Genomic DNA, 20024 nt, shown 5'->3' with positions numbered 1-20024 from the left:
ATAGACGAAGCTCTCTGCTTGGAAAGACCTGAGAATAGGCCAGGAGACCAGAATAGGTAAACCAGCTTGTGAACATGCACAGATCTACAGTCATAAAATACATGCTTAACTCCTTACTAGGAGGTCTCAACCAGTCCTAAGGGATGGCTGAGGAATGGAGGAACCCCCAGACAAATAAATAAATAAATATAAATTAATTTAACTTTTCAAGAATGAAAAAACTTTGATTTTTTGCCATCAAAATAAATCTCTCTCTTTCTCTCTCTCTCTCTCTCTCTCGCTAACTGTTTTAAAATCCACTTGTAATTCTCCAAGGTCATAATTTTCCTTTCTTTGTTCATATTATGTTTTATTTCAAACTTCTACTGAGGTATTCCTTTCTTTGAAAATTCATTCTATTATTGATTTCACAAATTGCATAATTCATTTTTGTTTCCATAATATAAAAATTATCATTAATTTCATTTAAATAATAAGTGATACTACGACTTTATCTCTGTGTTTAAAAAAGTTGCCGTTTAGTTTCTTTCAAAAGCTTCTTACTCAAAACTTTTTTTTCCTCCCCAAATTACAAAAGAGAAATCAGAAAATTCCTTCACTTAGCAATTTTCTTCACTGGCAAACAATGAAATTTCTTTTAGTTTCACATGAATAAATCTTATATGAATTAATGACTACAAAAAACTTCATACTTATATCTTTATACAAGGATATCTCTGTCTTTCATTTCTAACCCTTCTAATTTTGGTTCCATCTTCATATATCTTTTAAAAGAGGTAAACCGTGAGTAGACATAACTATACATAAAAATATAACGGAAAAACTCACGTAGAAAAATTATTTAATGGTATAATTTTCGCCCGTGTGTCACAGGCATCTTCAGTACAATTAGGCACAAAAATTAAACATTAACTGACAATTCCAAAAAGCGCCACCTAAGTAGCTGGTGTAAGATAACTAAAAAGGTCAATAACTTTCCTAAAAAAAAAAAAAAAAAAAAAAAAAAAAAAAAAAAAAAAAAAAAAATTAATACAATAAAAAGTTAGGAAAGATTAGCTGATTTGTAAAGTACTATCTCCCATAAAGGGGACAGACGTAAGCCGTCGGATCTGTTTAAGTTAGGAGAATGAAGTAGAGTTTCACATGCTTCTTTATAAAGGCGTTCCATGAGAAACTGACTTTTGTGAAGAACTCTTGTCTTTTTCCAATGAACTCTGTGTCTAGTGAAGATGGCATGTTCTGCAAGTCCAGACTTTTCAGGTTTAAAGTAGAAGAACACCAATCTTATATTGAATACTTTAAACCTGAAAAGTCTGGACTTGCAGAACATGCCATCTTCACTAGACACAGAGTTCATTGGAAAAAGACAAGAGTTCTTCACAAAAGTCAGTTTCTCATGGAACGCCTTTATAAAGAAGCATGTGAAACTCTACTTCATTCTCCTAACTTAAACAGATCCGACGGCTTACGTCTGTCCCCTTTATGGGAGATAGTACTTTACAAATCAGCTAATCTTTCCTAACTTTTTATTGTATTAATTTTTTTTTTTTTTTTTTTTTTTTTTTTAGGAAAGTTATTGACCTTTTTAGTTATCTTACACCAGCTACTTAGGTGGCGCTTTTTGGAATTGTCAGTTAATGTTTAATTTTTGTGCCTAATTGTACTGAAGATGCCTGTGACACACGGGCGAAAATTATACCATTAAATAATTTTTCTACGTGAGTTTTTCCGTTATATTTTTATGTATAATCTTCATATATCGAAGACAGAAACTACACAATTCCCCTCCTGCAGTGTTCTGTTTCTCACTAACGAACATCTGAACACTTAGTGACGTCTATTAACATCATTTTTGCTTTTGCACGTGCTTTGGTAGTCTGTTATAGCAAGTGATTTTGTTATAATGGTGTATTATAGTGAGAGTTTATGGGATTTTCAACTAAAAGTGAAATAGGCAGTCTCTCTTTCTCCTATAAAGACATTATTATTATTATTATTATTCCGGGCAACTCCAAGGAGTTGACAGACTCATCCGGGGAGGCCCTAACATCATGTCAAGAACAACTATTCGACATTCACACAGTATCTATCATACCTCATCTTGAACTCATTCACGGTCATAGCACCCACAACAGACTCTGGCAGCTTATTCCACTCATTCACCACTCTCCAAATAAAAAACCTAGCTCTAACACTCCTGCTAACCACATTCTTGCCCAGCTTCCATGTATGGCCTATACTCAAAAATATCTTCTGGATTAATCTTATAGAAACCCTTCAGTAATTTGAATGTCTCAATCATATCACCCCTTTTCCGTCTATCGACCAATTTTTACAACCCACAAATCTTCAACCTGTTCTCATAAGGTTCATTCCACAGACCTGCTATCATCTTGGTCACTCGTCTCTGGATCCTCTCCACCTCCTCCCCATCAAGAAGAAACCCTAGTGCCCATATCTGGGCACAGTAGTCTAGATAGGGTCTTATCAAGGCTCGATACAGAGGAACAATAACCTGTTTGTCTCTGTTTGTTAAAGTATTTTTCAGCAACCAAGTGATTTGATGAGCTGATTTAGCCACTTTTGCAATGTGCCCCCTAAACTTCAATTCCCTATCCACCAACACTCCCAAATCCATGGCCTCATCAATCTCCTGGAGTACAGTTCCACCAATGTGATATACTGCTGCTAATCTTTTCACCCCAAAATGCATAACCTTACACTTTGTCACATTAAATTGACATCCATTTTCCCTAGCCCAGTCCTCCAAACTATCCAAATCATTATTCTGCAAAATTTTGACATCCTGTGCACTCACAATTGATCTACCCAACTTTGCATCATCAGCAAACAAGTGAACACTTCCTCTCAGATCCTTTCCTATATCATTGATGAACAAATTGAAAAGTTGTGGTCCAAGAACAGAACCCTGCGGCACACACACCACTAGTCACAAGCCGTCTTTTGGACTAAACTCCTGAATAAACCACTTTCTGGTATCTCTCCATCAACCACCCTCTTATCCATCTCACCAACTCTATATCCATCCCCATCTTCTCCAGTTTACTGATTAGAGTTCCATGTATTAACCTGTCAAAGGCTTTGGCAAGGTCCAGTAGAATCACTGTAAACCCATTACCCTTATCCAGTTCAGCCATCACTGTGTTATAAAACGTGAGCAAGTTACTGAGGTATGATCTACCCTTCACAAAACCATATTGTCCCCCATACAATATCCCATTTTCATTTATCCAATCCTGTATTCTTTTCTTGACTAATTTCTCCAAGACCTTGACAATGGATTCCTGATATGCTAATCGGTCGGTAATTTACAACAGCAGTCTTGGAACCACCTTTATGCAGTGGAACTATTTTCCCCTCCTTCCACCCGCTCGGGACTAACCCAGACCCAAGACTCAAATTAAACAAAATGGTCAAGGGTACTGACAATTTTTTAGCCGCTTCACATACGACATGAGCTGGTATACCATCCAATCCCACAGATGTATTGACATTGAGGTTTTGCAATAGGCTACTCACCTCCATTTCATTCACCACAATTCCCGTATAACCTATTGGTTCATTCATTTCTGCAATGTCACCACCTGGATGATATATTCTTGCAAAGTGCTCACTCAGTAACTCAACTATATCAACTGATTCAGTTACCTCCCTACCATCGGCATTCTTTAAAATCATTTTGCCATGTACATTTTTTCTTTTACTTGCAACATATCAAAAAACCTGTTTAGTATTCTCTTTAGCCTGCATGGCCAATGTTCTTTCGTAATCCTTTTTTTGCTTTTCTTGCCACACTCGTTACCCTTCTGGCCTGCGCTTTATACCGTTCATGAGCCTGCCGGTCACCTTTCTCCTTAAATTCCCACAATAGTTGTTTCTTTTTTTGCAGCTCAAGCTTAATGGTGTTATTCATCCATTTAACCCCTAGTTGATTTATTATTCGGACTCTAGGTATACAGTCAGCCATTGCTTCATGCGAACACTTCTTAACCGCCTCCAATGCACTATCAACTTCTAGCCCTTGCAGTTGTACATGCCATGGCACTGAACCAATCAAACTCCTAAGCTTGTTATACTTACCAGCCTGATAATTCCACATGTACCCTGTCTTAGTTGTTAATTCCACACCTTTAGCCACCTCCCAAGTAAAGACCCTATGATCACTCTCACCAATTAATGGCAATGTGGTCATATTAGTTACAGCCAAATTCTCAGATGCAATTACTAGGTCAAGCCCTCTCTGACCCCTAGTATTTTCCATTACATGCTGTCGCAGATAGTTATCCCTTAATAACTGCATAAAATCCAATATCTTCCTCCCGTGTGTCCTCTCCTCACTCCAATCAATGCTACCATAGTTGAAATCTCCCACAATTATTGCCCTGCTTCCACTCATTTCTTCTATTTGCTTGTGCATACTATCTCCACCATCTTTTCCATCACTTGGTCTATAGCAGCACCCAATTGTATATTTTGTTCTGCTAGCCACAATCTCACACCAAATGGCCTCAAATGTGCTCTTTTTTCTTTCCTGCAATTCAACTTCTATTTTCCTTGGCTGCAGCTCACCAGCTGTCATCAACAATACTTCTCCCCACCCATTTTATTCTCCCTGTCATTCCTGAACACACTATACCCATCACATTCAATCCTATTCGGATTGAATGTGATGGGTATATTCGGACATGAATCATATAAGATTCCCCTTCACTTGATCAATGATAATAGATTATGTATATAGTATTAGCTGCTCTGTCACAGCATTAAAACACCAAATTGGCATTCATATATATTTCTATCAACCTAAACATGAAGGCAATGTAATAACAATAATAACATGGATACAAAATGTAAGAAGTGTGTTTTTCTCCATCACAGTCATTTGATTGGTTATTGAGCTTTATAATTAACTGATATTAATCCCATCACATCTTTCTTGCATGTTAGAGTCTCATAGCCAAGTAACTTTGCTTATTATAGATGTTAATTTTTATTATGGCTGGTAAATTTGTGTGTGTGTATATGTATTATGGCTGATTTGCCTGTTTTGCTGGATGAAAAATACCAGGTTTCCAGGATGCGAACTCTGCTACCTCTGTATGAGATTGGCTAATGCACCTTCAATTGAAAAGCCCTGATAAAGGCTTTTCACAGTCTAGATGGGATTCAAACCCATGTCTTTCCAACCAAAGGGCATTGTTAATCCCAGCTGGGCCATAAATGATAGACCATTGATGAGAGGAAGTATTATTTCAATAAAGTTATATTCAGAATTTAACTTCATGAACTAAGTTTGATATTACATTCATTATTTTGTGTTGTTGCCTTGACATCAACTTACTCACACCTTGACTTCACTTGACTTCATAGATGAAATCATTAAAATTTTATAATATATATATATATTTAAAATTTTTAAATTTGAACCTGCACAATAAGTTTTGAACATTTTATATCTTTTATAATTTTATATCCTAAATAATTTATATTTGAGAAACTCCATTTCTTTTTGCTGAATAGGAGAAGGACGAGACATAGCTTTTAATCATCCATATTCTATGTTTACTGCTGCGTCATCTCGAACACTTGCAAATAACTGTCCACGGTCACTCCCACTTCTTCCTCATAATTCACATCCTGGTATGTTGTCTACTGTAGATCCTGCTCAGTGGTCATTGAATCCAACAGGAATGAACCCAATGGCATATATGGGCATGTCAGGAGACCCAAATTTTATGGGAATGATGAATATGGCCAGCTTTGGTCAGGTAAGATGATTGATATCATTACTTGAATTTTTTATTTTTTCATGAAATTTTTGGAATTAACTTTTTTGAAATTCTGATAAAATATGTTTTCTTGCCATGCAGATGTTACCTATAATGTATGGTAATCGTAATTTACCGACATATGTAATATGTCAAAGCTTTTATTCTCATTTGTCTGTTCATTAGAATTCATAGTAACATTGAAGTGCATATGGTAATTATAAAGTAGCTACATTTAGAGGTAATATTTATCTTTTTTTAATAGACTAGTTATAGTATGGAGACCACCCTGTTATAGAAAACCATGATTTCAAACTGGATACTTCTTATTTGTAAAACTTCTGAGATAAGCACATGTAGGTTTAAAAGTAGTAAAGTTTCTATAAAATTCCTTGCACAAAGGTAGTGAAATTTTGAGTGGCGCCGTTTTCAGATATACACTGTAGATCTTACTCAATCAGAGATGATGAGCCTCTGTCATGGAAATAGAATTTTTAATTGCTTTGTGCTTACTTGAAAAAAAAAAAAGGAGCAGAGAAAGATATAGCACTTAAGGATTTATTGTAAATAACAGAGAAGTCATCCACATAGTCTGTCACCTGGTGAATTCTCCATGTTTCCTGTATTTTCCATATTGTTAGATATCCACTGGATGATGTATGAACTAGACAGAACTAGCCAAGAAAAATTGTTTCCTGTATTGGCTGAAACTACATTATAAATTATACAATATGTGATCATCATCATTAAATTCCTGATATATACCCTCATGGGGGTGTACAGGATAATTAGGATAGTACTACATGAAAAAGTTATTACACCATTACTAACTTTCGATCAACAATTTTCCTCCAAATAATTTGTTATCTGTCAAGACTCTAACATTATCAGATCTTATATTTCTGACTTTTAAGGTACTTTTTATAGTATCACTCCACCTGCATCTTGGTCTTCCTGGGTCTTTTTCCCGCCAACCTTACAAACAATTGTTTTGCTAATCTTTTCTCTCCCATTTTAAGTTACCTTATTACCTGAGATTAGCTCTGCTAATGCATTCCTTCCTGAATGCTAACAGTGGCAAATTCTTTCTTGATATCCTCATTTTTAATGTGACACTGCCATTGATGCCATCTGTTCATCCACCAATGTTTCTCAGAACTCTCATATCTGAGGTCTTCAGTCTTTGATCAATGGCTTTATATCCAACCCAACTCTCAGATCCATAACTTAAAATTGGTTTGAACGCTAATTTAGTGTTTTGACTAATTTCTTTCTTATTCCTTATAAATTTATTCAACTGATTTCCTGCCTACTAACTTTACTAATTCTGCTGTTTATTTCCATATTTATTATTATTATTATTATCTGAGACCTCCTGAGAATCGAGGACTCACGAGGGAGGCTATAACCACTCACTCATTCACTGCTCTCTGGGACGAAAACCTAGCTCTTACCCCGTTTTTTTGGCTGTGAACAAGCTTAACTTCCATGGATGCCACCACATAATGAAAAATTTCATCAGATGCTATCCTATAACACCCATTCAAAAGTTTATAGACTTCTATCATATCACTCATCTTTCTCCTGTTTACCAGAGCCTGTAATCCACATACTTGCAGTCTATCCCCATAATCTGGATATAACCTTTGTAATTCTTCTTTGCACCCTTTCCACAGGTTATTATTTTTTTTTTTTACCATCTTAATTTAATTACCATCTTCACTAAAAATTGTGCCTAAATAGTCAAAATGTTGTTTAATTGTTCTATAGGTTCACCATTCAGGATACGGTTGATGTTTTCAATGTCTCTGCCTATTTTCATTGTCTTTGTCTTTTTATTGCTGATTGCCAAATTTATTACCTAATGGATTCATTCAGAAGAATAACATCATCTGCATAAACCAAAGAGCTAAGATTAACATTGCCAATTTTGATATCAGATTTCATAATGTGATCCATATAGATAGGCTATGTGGAGGTCTTCTCCTAGTTATATGGCTTTGACCCTTAAGCACCTCAGTGATACACACACACACACTCTCAACGGACAAAACATTAGAGATTTGGGTGATGGGAAATTGACACTGGCATCCCCTATACAGCGTGAAATGTATACCCCAACCAAATGCAGAAGATAAATAGGCAGACATTAGGGCTTCCCAACACTGTATCGCAATCAACAGGCATGGGTAAATGTGGCTACCTTAGCAACTTTGATCGTGGATGTGTTATCACACCAAGACAGATTGGTCATTCTATTGCCCAAGTGGCAAGAACCCTAGAGTTCTCAAGGACAGTTGTCTTCTACGGGTATATGATCAACAGACATAATACCAGCGAGCAAGTGGTGGCTGACTACATGCTATAGATCAGTGCTTCCCAAACTTATGGATGTAAAAGCTCCCTTGGAAAAATTAAAATATTTCACAACCCCATCGGAAAAAAAAATCGTAATACAGACATATATTATTACAATATTTATTATATTTATATTCAATAAAAAACATACAGTGAATATCGCAAAAATCAAATGCAAATATTACATTTTTATCATCTTGCATACATGTTTGACATGGCACACTTAGTCTTAAAACATTTTAAATTTGTTTTCATTATTTCATGGTCCCCCCCTCAGCAAAACTAATGGCCCCCAAGGGGACAGTGGCCCACAGTTTGGGAAGCGCTGCTAAAGATGACCAGGGTTGACGTAGACTGTTCAGACTCATACAGATCAACAAATCACTTATAATGATTTATCACACAGTTGATCTGTGATTAATAAATCTCAGATCAACGAATCCATTTATAATATGAAATTGAACATAGAGGTTCAATTTCATATTTCAAGCAGCATCAGAAAGCGAATAGTATGCTATACCCAGCACACTGGACTATGGAAGCTGACACCCTAATCGTGTATCACTGTTGTCCTCATCATCAGGCATTGCACCTCGCCTGATGTCGGGACCATCAAAACTAGACTTCTGCAGATTGGACCAGAGTCGTGTTGTGTGATGAATCCCGTTATCAGTCCTAGCTGATGGGAGAGTACGGGTGTGGCGTCGACAGCATGAGGCCATGGCCCCGTCGTGCCAAGTTGACTGTTCATGGTAGCTCTGTGATGGCTTGGGGAGCCTTCTCATGTGACACATTAGGTCCCTTAGACTATAAGAACTATAATATGAGCTATAAGAACATGCTGGCTGATCGTCTGTACACTTTCTCATGGCCTTTGCACATCCTGTAGCTGATTGTCTGTTTCAGCAGGACAATGTGCTGCCCCACCAGGCTGCAACCACCCAGACATGGCTTGAGGAATACTCATTTGAGTGTGGGACCATCTAGTGGCCCCAAGGTTCCTGGATTAAATCTGAATGAATCCCTCTCGGATGTCATAGAGTGAGACATCAGAACCATGTCTCCCTGACTGGCGTTTACGGTGCAGTTGTGGACAATGCTGCAGCAGGCATGGCTGGAATTACCTCCGGCACCAGACAGATGCTGGAGTCAATGGTGAAATCAATGCCTTGGAGAGTACAGGCTACTATTCGTGCTAGAAGAGGATCAACACACTTATTAGGTAGATATCACTAATGTTTTATCCATTGAGTGTATATATATATATATATATATATATATATATGGAAAGAGAGAGAGTGAATAATTGAGTGTGTGTGTGTGTGTATATATATATATTTTTTTATTATTATATACACACACTCAACTATTATAAATATATATATATTTATAATAGTTAGTGCTAAAAGAATTTATCCAGTGTACCCTACCATGTTCTTTTGATTGACTGTGAGTGCACACAGAATCAGCACAGACATTTAGTGCAGTGGATTGATTTCATTGCATGATCAGTTATGATGATGCTTTCTGCATGAAGCATCATCATAACTGATGAATAAATTTCCTGACATCCTGTGTAGTTTGTTCAAATCCAAATGTGTCATCTTCATCACTTTCTTCAATTTCTAATTACTTGTCTTGGTGTTTTGATAGAATGTTTTGAACAATTTCATCCTCAACAATTTTCATTGTAACATTCAATATTATTGTTTAATACCTTCAAATTCTTTATAGTTTGGGCTATAAAGCCAAAACTATAAAGAATTTAATATACCTAAAATACCTAAAAAAGTTTTTTAGGTATCTTTCAGCCTGAATGCTTTAAACTGCAATTAGAAAAACAGTTCAGTGCCAGCTGTCTGCAATGTGCTGCAGATTACAGTTTATTGTAATGACTGGAGAAGGTTAACTTTTGAACTCGCTTCCCTGGTTGTGGAAGAGATGAGTATATTTTTTCATTCGCTTCTAGGATGTGGTTCACCACCTTTGTGCAGTATAGCATCTTCAAATTTTTTATGATTCCTGTATTCATTGCCTGCACCAAGGATGTAATGTTGGTAGGCAGAAATTCCAGCTGGATGTCTGTCAAACTCTGAACAGTGAGGGGGGGGGGATTAACTGGATTCTACTGTATGTGTGTGTGTGTGTGTGTGTGTACTTAAGGAATATAAAATCAAAGTAGTCTTTGGCTCCTTTATCAATATGAGATCACTACTAAGATCCACAAAACCTTGATATAACCCACTTCAACATCTGGGTGTTTATCGGCTATGGTGTGATTGCTGATCATCTTACTATGGACAGAGAGAAAAAATCAGTTGAACAAAACATTGAAGAACACGTTCGAGATATTGAATACTATAGAAATGAAGCGTCAGTTTTGTCATCACATATGCTCTCTTTCAGCTGACCCAAAAGATGCTTTTCAAATGAGATCTCAAGTTTCATGGGATAAATGAGAACTATTACACCATTACTATGATATGACAGAACGAAAAATATGGGAATCTTTGGAAATAGCATTAGATCCTAAACATTTAAATATTAACCAAAGTATTAACTTATCTGAATATCCTAGCCTTCATTAGTCATGAACATTCATGTAAATGCATAAACACTCAGAACATTCTGAGCAGTTAGAAATAATTTTTAAAATAATAATGTCAGTCTCTTTCATATAACTGTATCACAGTTGTCACCTTTGTTAGTCCTTACTGTTGTGTCTATTAGTTTGTATATTTACACCTGAAGAAATCTTTGCAATTGGGATGTAATGTTGTGTTACTAAGTAAATAAATGTTATCAACTTATTTTGGTGTTCTGCCTTATAAGCTTTAATCAAATATTCATGAACCAGCAAAATTTACACACACAATATATATATATATAGAAGTTACTATACATTTAATAGAGACATGACTGTTAGATGTAGTATTTAAATAACAGCTTCACACATGTAAAAGAAAGCTAAATAGAATTTATTACTTCTATATATATTTTGCTCAGTATGTCATTGACTTCATTCAGAGAGAGAGTGCAGAAGACTTGGCTACAACATTTAAATTGCGAACACAAGAATGAGTCATACAGTATGCATGTACTATCACTTGTCTCGGTCACAGCTGTACATTAGGAGGAAATAGTATTAGAGTTCAGATGTTCAAGTATAGATGTATAATTAATTGATTAATTAATTTTAAATAAACAACTAAAATTATAAACAACTAAAATCAATCAGTTCCTGAAACTTAGAGTTAAGCATATAGTCTGTCTGATTAAGATTAGGACATTAGTGTGAGGCTTCACACAATTAAAAAAAATAGACAAATTTTAAACTACTGCATTGCAGCATCTTTGTTTGGTTCCAATGAACTCTGTGTCTAGTGTTGATGGCATGATAAGAAGCCTTGAACCTTCAGATTCCAAAAATCTTATATAAACTTGATGTTCTTGGATTTCAGTAGTAGCAGAATAGCTAGTCTCTCCAAAGTTGCAAAGATGATAAGAATAGGGTATTTGATGAACACCATTCAATGATAGAGGTGATAATGTATCTCCGATAAGTGGTAAGAAAGATAACTTCCAGGCTGGTTTGAAGGTGCTATACAAACTATATATCTGCGAAGGATCCTTGCTATTTGCTCATATGTTCCTTTAAGATAGGGCATTCAGATCCTTTTAACATCAGATGGCAGTCTGGGAGAGGGATGATAATTGGCATATATTTTCTGTATTAAGGTATACATTAAGTAATAGAGTAAGTTTTATTTCATTTGATTCTTCGAATAGAAGAGACTCAGAGGAACAAATTGTGTGTGCTTGGTGCACAAGGCTTTTGATAATACCTATTTTTTTGCGAAGGACGATGATGTGAAGATGCATGGATCTACATCTGCCTGTAAAGCAGTGGTTCTCAAACTGTGGGGCGCAAATAGCTTGAAAGCGGGCATGGCATACTTTCCTACAGATAAAAATTAAAACTGCCCTAAATCAGTTTTAAAAATAACAACAAATAAAAATACAGAAAGAAAAACTTTTGATGATACAGGTTTTATTGGCAAGGAATTCCCAACTTTGAGCCAAAAAGCGTTGAAGATCCTTATTCCTTTTGCAACAACTTATTTATGCGAGAAAGGCTTTTCTACTTTGGCAGCTATGAAGTCAAAGTATCATTCAAGACTAAACATTGCTAAAGAACTTAGAGTGGCCATTTCTGATATTACACCATGTTTTGATAAACTTTGTTCTGAAAAGCAGGCCCATCCATCACATTGGACTTTGACGTTTAAATATTTGATTATTTTTACAGAGAAAAATTAAATACTTGTTAAATTAAAGGGATAAAAATCCCTTATTATTTTACAGCCAGTATGTGAAACTCTGAGATCGAAAACTACGATCTAGGAGTTTCGTGCCTAAGAACTATCGGCGAATCCAAGCGTAAGTGAACACCTGGTAGTACAACACCAAGGCAACTCGAAGCAAAGGTGGAGCAAGATCCCTCACTATCCTTGATATTTTCTATAATGTAAAATACAGCTGCTAGGAGATGTAATACTGCCTTACATTATGAGGAGAGGTCACTACCCAGGCCAGTTTCAACCTTTTTTGAGGTCTCATCAGTGAGTAGGTAGACCTGGATGATATCAGAGTTTAAGTGAAAAGAACTTAGAAGAACTCTGTGTTTTACATTATGAGAAAATATCAAGGATAGTGAGGGAGCTTGCTCCACCTTTGCTTCTAGTTGCCTTGGTGTTGTACTACCAGGTGTTCACTTACGCTTGGATTCGTCGATAGTTCTTTGGCATGAAACTCCTAGATCGTAGTTTTCGATCTCAGAGTTTCACATACTGGCTGTAAAATAATAAGGGATTTTTATCCCCTTAATTTAATTAACTTTGCCAGATAAAATAGCCGTTGGCTTTTTATCTTATTAAATACTTGTTAGTTAAATATTGTTTAATTTCAATACATATTTTGGTTAATTGCAAGTGTTAAAACAAATTTTTATTGTAGGACTAATATTGTGATACTTTAATTATTTTGCTTCAAAAACTGTTAAATAGTATGTAGAAAACACAAAATAAACTGAATAAAACGTCAAACTTAGTATGACTTCTATTTTGATAAATAAAATTGGCAAGGGGGGGTGGGGTGGACAGTGTTTTCTCTTATCGGGTGGGGCTCAGAAGTAAAAAGTTTGAGAACCACTGTTGTAAAGGATGTAGATGGCGTAGATAATGATTGCAGTTCTGATTCGATGTAGTGGGTGAATTGAGTGGTAGAGTAGGTGCCCTCCCTTGATGAGTTCATTGGACTCCTTGGAGGTGTCACGAAATAATAATAAAAAATAATAATAATAAAGGATGACTTCCTGTGAACAGAAGATTCAATATTACCGGCAAAGTTACGATATATTAAAGTATCTGAAAAGGGGAGACTGTTGTTAGATTCATGTTCAATAATTGTTCAAATCCAAAAATTGTAGTAGTTCTGTTTAAGAGTGAGACCAGATTGCGAAGATATCATCCATAATACATAGCCAAATGTGAGGTCTAGGAGAAATGGTGTTAGAAATCCGATCCGCTAAATGCTTCATAATATAGTGGTCCTATATTATCAGCCAAAGCAGATAATATAGGACCACCCATCTCAGTACCCTCAATTTTTTGAAATAGTTTATTATACCAAGTAAAATAACCAGCAATTATAGTAAATTTGAATGATCTAATGATGTTATCAGGGAAATCTACTTGTAAAAACTGTAGAGTTTCTTGAAGTAGAATATTTGTAAACACTGAAACTACATCAAAGGAAGCCATAATTTCAGACTCTTGAAGATGGAGATCTTTTATTTTTCCTTTGAAGTCGAAACTTGTTTTGTTATAAGAGTTGTTTTTACAGCGAAGCTTCATAGAATTCTTGAAAGATATTTTGCAAATAATAAGGAGGAGATCCTTTGAAATCAACTATTGGACGTAATAGATAACCAGATTGTGCATGTCAGGAAGACCATAAATATGTGGTGGATGAGCATGATGAATCCACAACTTTTCAATAGTATTAGCATCTAAGGAATGTGTTTGATCTAATAATTTGTTTGATTTGGTTAGATGGCTTTGCGTAGGATCTCTTCGGATTATACTATCAGTAGATCTATCTCACAGTAGAACATCAAGTTTGCATTTATAGTCAGTGGTATCTATCAGAACCATTGCATTTCTTTTGTGAGACTTAATTATAATAATATTATATTTCAGCTTAAACATTGTAGTGCTTGTAATTCAGTTGAAAAAATATTCAGAGGAGTAGATTTAGCTTTATACAATATTTATGCAATCTCAAACCCTAGCTTGTTAGCATCATCCCGCTGACATACATGCCTGCTCTGTCGTGGCATTTTTCCATAATACATACTCTCTGCTGATTTTATTTATTAGGGAAGCAGGATGAACAATGAAAAGAATCAGTGCTAAAAACATTAACAGAATTACAGATAGTTCCATCAGTGTAAGAAGTATCACTGAAACGTGGTTGAGGAAAAAAACCCAGATGAAGATCAAGATGTTTTTGGTTTGATGTAGCTAGAAGTGCATTAGACAAAAACATAAGATCTGACAGTATTGGAGTCCTAACAGAAGATACAGACTAATTTGGAGGAAATTGTCATTAGGAAGATCATAATAATATAAGCTTTTTATCATCATCATCATCATCAAATTCCTGCCATGTACCCTCAAGGGGTGTACAGGATATGACAGTACTACATGAAAAAATTACATCATTACTAACTTCCTATCTACAATTTTCCTCCAAATCAGTCTGTTACTTGTCAAGACTCCAACATTATCAGATCTTATATTTCTATCGTCTAAGGCACTTTGTACCGTATCAATCCACCTATATCTTGGTCTTCCTCTGGGTCGTTTTCCTGCCAACCTGGCAGAGAACACATGTTTTGCTAATCTTTCCTCTCCCATTCTATTTAAGTGACCATACCATCTGAGATTAGCTCTGCTAACGCATTCCTGGATGCTGACAATGTCAAGTTCTTTCCTAATATCCTCATTTTTAATATGATATTGCCATTGATGCCATCTGTTCACGCCTATAATCTTTCTCAGGACTCTCATATCTGCGGTCTCTAGTCTTTGGTCAAGTGTTTTACTTCTGACCCAGCTCTCTGATCCATAAGTTAAAATTGGTTTGAACACAGTCTTGTATACAGCTAATTTAGTGTTCCGACTAATTTCTTTCTTATTCCATATGAATTTATTCAATTGACTTCCCACGATACCAGCTTTGCTGATTCTGTTGTCTATTTCTATATTTAGTTTACCATCTTCAGTAAAAATTGTGCCTAAGTAGCTGAAACGTTTTACTTGTTCCACAGGTTCTCCATTCACAACACAGTTGACATTTTCAATGATTCTGCCTATTTTCATTGTCTTTGTCTTTTTATTGCTGACCTTCATACCATATCTATTACAACAGCTATTCAATTTAGTCAGAGAATCTTGCAGACTTGTAGCGGATTTATTTAGAAGTATAACATCATCCGCATAAAGCAAAGAGCTGACATTAACATCTCCAATTTTGATATCAGGTTTAATACCACATTCCTTCATAATGTGATCCATATAGATAATGAATAACAGAGGGGATAATGTACATCCTTGTCTCACACCAGATTTAACATTAAACCATCTTCCTGTACTTCCTTCAATTCTAACTGCTGACTCACAACTCAAATAAAGACTAAGTATTGCTTGATATAATGCCCCATTGACACCATATAACTGCAGCGTATTGAATAGCTTCTCTCTTGGCACCTTGTCATATGCCTTTTCCAAATCGACAAAACTTAAATACAGATCTTTGTTATATTCCCATGCTTTCTCGACTATTTGTCGTAAAGTGAAGATCTGATCCTGACAGCCTCTATTTGGCCTGAATCCAGCTTGTTCTTCACCAAGCTTTTCTTCCACAATTCTTCTCAACCGTTTCTCAAGTATACTTGCATAGATCTTGCCAGGAACACTCAGTAGGGAAATACCTCTGTAATTCTCACATTCAGTTTTATTTCCCTTTTTATATATGGGTACTATGAGAGCTCTACTCCAATCATCGGGAATTCGTCCCTCTGTCCAGGCTTTCTGAACTATGCAGTGCAGCCACTGTAAGACTCTTATACCACCATACTTCAGCATTTCTGGTCGAATATCATCTACTCCTGCTGCCTTTCCACATTTCAAGCCTTTGATGGCTTTTTCTACTTCAAGTATGGATATGTATTCCTGACTGCATGCCTGGTCAGTGTTTTTTATCACTGTGCTGTCATCACTGCTTGTTTCATTTAGCAGTTTTTCAAAGTAATTACTCCATACTTCAAGGATATCTTTTTCTCCTGTTTTCATTTCACCTTTATCATCTCTAATTCCTTTTACAGCACGCTTTCCTCCATTCCTAAGCTTCTTCAACAAACTCCAGAATATTTTGCCACCTTCTTGATATTTATTTTCTATATTCTTGCCAAAGTCCTCCCATGACTTTTGTTTAGCTAGTTTTACACACTGTTTAGCTTTCTTACATTTGTCTCTGTATTCTGTAAGAGTAAAAGCTGACTTATTTGCCAGGAACTTTTGATATGCTTTCTTCTTTTCCTTCACTGCCTCTTTAACTTCCTGTGTCCACCAGGGAGTTCTGATTTTTTTATCTTTGCACACAACCTCACCACATGCCTCTCTGGCAGAATCAATCAATGTTTCCTTCAGAGTTTGCCACTGAATCTCCAAGGTTTGATTCCTGTTCTCAAACTCTTTCATTTTCTTTTCAATAATATTTCTGTATTTTAGTCTACAGTTTACATCTGAGAGCTGCTCAACTTTTATTCGCTTTAAAACTTTCTTACATGTTATTCTTTTCAATATGAAATTCAATTTTATCCTGCTCAAGACTAAATAGTGATCACTTTCAATTTCAAATCCTCTGTACACTCTGGTGTCCTGCACCAGGGAGAAAACATCACTATCAACAATAACATAGTCAATGAGACTTTTCTTATTCCTAGCCTCTTCTCTCCATGTGAATTTGTGCACATTTTTATGTTGGAACATGGTGTTAGTAATAACCAGTCCATGTCCTGAGCAGAAATCCAACAGATATTTGCCATTATTATTAGCTTTGCTCTTTTCTCCAAATTTTCCCAAAATATTTTTGTATGTCTCACAATCATTTCCTACTCTACTATTTAGATCCCCAACAAGGACCAACTTTTCCTTTTTCATTGTGTCAGTTGCTTTTTCTAAAGCCTCAAAAAATTCCTCCACTTCTACCTTAGTAGAACCTTCTGTGGGACCATAGGCACAAATAAGTCTCATTGTCCAGTTCCCCATTCTCATATTTGCCCACATTACTCTACTTGAGACTGACTGCCATTCAAGAAGATTAGCCTCGTATTTTGTGTTGAATACTATGGCTACTCCTTCTTTTCCTTGATTGTTATTGCCTGAATATAACATTTTGTATTTATTGCTCAGAAAGATCTCACCAGTTTTGGTCTTTTTTGTTTCAGTCACCCCTATTATGTCGATCTGGTACTTATCTAATTCCTCAGCTAGCTCCATTTCTTTGCTATTCAGGCTTCTTACATTGATAGTACCGATCTTTAACTCTGGTGATGTTGAGTTGGGGTTTGTTTTCAGATTTGTTCCAGTAGCTGACTTTTCGCTGTTCGCCCTGGTTCCCTGGCGAAAACAACGGGGGCCTTGTTTAACCGGGCGACGCCCCAGCCGGCATGAAATTTTGTCATGTTGTACCATCATTTTTTTTATTTTGGTTTAACCAATAAGAATACAATTTGGTCGGCTAAATCCCAAATTGCCAGCCCATCCTCGTTCGTTCAGTATCAAAGTAGATACCCAACAGGGTGCACCACGAGAAGGTGAGGATTGGACATTAGGTCAGAAGCCCTGGTCGGTTCTCCGCATTCCTTTAAAGGCTATGTGGAGGTCTCCTCTCAGTTATACAGCTTTGACCCTTAAGCACCCCCCTGCATACCCCTTGAGGATACATATCATGAATTTGGTGATGGTATTTCAGATGTCATAATCAGATAGTTCAACAAATAACTATACAATAAACTATAATGCAAATAACTGTACAATACAATATTTTATGCAAGCTTTACTGGTGAAATATCAATCAAAAATAATCAACTATTACATTTTAGTTAAATATTTATATATAAAAAAGGACTATATTTTTTTCCTTTACTTATTATTATTATTATTATTATTATTATTATATAAATTGGCTGTCACTAAATTTAAAAGAGGGTTGCTTAAGTGTCAAAGCTAGATAGCTGGGAGGAGACCTCCACATAGCCTTTTAAGGAATGTGAAGAACTGACCAGGACTTCTGACCTAATATACAATCCTCACCATTTTTGTGGTACATCCCATTAGTAGGTGACTAATGGGATGTATATTAATTAATAGGTGGATTAATAGGTGACTACCTGGACACCAAAGGAACAAGGATAGGCTGGCAATGGGATTTGACCAGATTATATTCTTGCCTTATATCAAAATAAAATGATTAATATTTCATTTTAGCTGGGGATGTATGGTTAAACAGGGTCATTTCTGTTTTCATGTTCACTGTGTGAACAGTGAACTCTCAGCTACTGCAACCAATTACAACTCAACAGCAACAGAAATTAAGATTGATACTATCACCATAATAAACATCAATGGAAAGGAAGCTGAACTGACAGAAGAAATAGCGATGTATTAGGTCGACATAATAGGTGTTATGCATGGTGTTACCCAAAACAAAGAAGACAAAAACAGGTGAAATTCTTCTAAATAGCAAATATAAGATGTTATTTTCAAGAAATAATGATCACAGAAAAGAATGAGTAGCTATAGTATTGAACCCCCCTCCCTCGATGAGTCCAGAGACTCATCGAGGGAGGGGCACTTGGTCTACAACTCTCCATGTCCACCACTCAATCCACAACTGCAACTACCATCATCACTACCAACACCAAAAATGTTTTGGGAAAATTTGGAGAAAAGAGCAGAGCTACTAATAATGGTAAACAACTGTTGGATGTCTATTCTGGATATGGATTAGTTATTACCAACGCCATGTTCAATCTTGTTATGTCTTGGTGTCCTCTTTCGTTTTACGTTATTTCTCTTACCTTCTATCTTATCGTTCCTTAAATTCTATGCTTTATTTGTCTCACTTACGTATCAGAGATACCATTGCCGACAAATTTATTTTAAGAACGATTGCGCCAGCCGGCAACTAATTTCTGATATTCAAATAGTTAACATTGATTAACATAGGGATCACGTGATGTGCAGTCGTGGTTCCCTCCCCTCTTTCTTACATGAGTTGTTTCCCCCTCCCTCACTCACACAGGTCCGAAAGTTTTTATAAGTGGTAACTCAGTCTCAGAGGAACAGAACTCATGAACAAAAGAATACATTTATTAAAACACTAGTATGGATACACTTTTGTATAATCATTCAAGATACACTTTAAGTAAAATATCAATGCTAAGTTACCTTCTTTGATCTAAATTGAGAGTCTGAACTCTTCCCCCCCCCCTTTAGATTAACATATCCAAAATTTCAATCTTTATGCTTAAGTAATTCAATGATATATCTCTGTCTTATGATTAAGCTCAGACTCGACTTATCCGTACAGGGTTACTTAATGCTCATTTTCTAAGCACAATTAGATATAAACTTTATACATGGCATATCAAACTCTTTCTAACTTATATTCTAACATGGGGAAACAAATTTCAATTCTGCAAAGTCTCTATGCCCCACAGTTAGGTGAAGATCAGGCTAATGTCTA

At 35.9% G+C, this 20024-nt stretch overlaps 1 protein-coding gene across 3 annotated transcripts in view; it reads left to right on the top strand.

Moving 5' to 3' along the window:
• Positions 1 to 20024, top strand: part of LOC150094500 (ecto-NOX disulfide-thiol exchanger 2) — a 294098-nt gene that overhangs the window by 53068 nt on the left and 221006 nt on the right. For all 3 annotated transcript variants that reach the window (XM_090411781.1, XM_090411779.1, XM_090411780.1), the window contains exon 5: positions 5542 to 5789. In XM_090411781.1, coding sequence (XP_090267907.1) covers positions 5542 to 5789 — 248 coding nt within the window. The remainder of the gene's footprint in view (positions 1 to 5541; positions 5790 to 20024) is intronic.

This window comes from Typopeltis vanoorti, chromosome 22 (assembly GCF_054136105.1).
Source record: "Typopeltis vanoorti isolate ZY-2024b chromosome 22, IOZ_Tvanoo_1.0, whole genome shotgun sequence".
NCBI classification, from domain to species: domain Eukaryota; kingdom Metazoa; phylum Arthropoda; class Arachnida; order Uropygi; family Thelyphonidae; genus Typopeltis; species Typopeltis vanoorti.
Note: the sequence above shows the minus strand (reverse complement) of the source record. Positions and strands in the feature narration are given on the sequence as shown.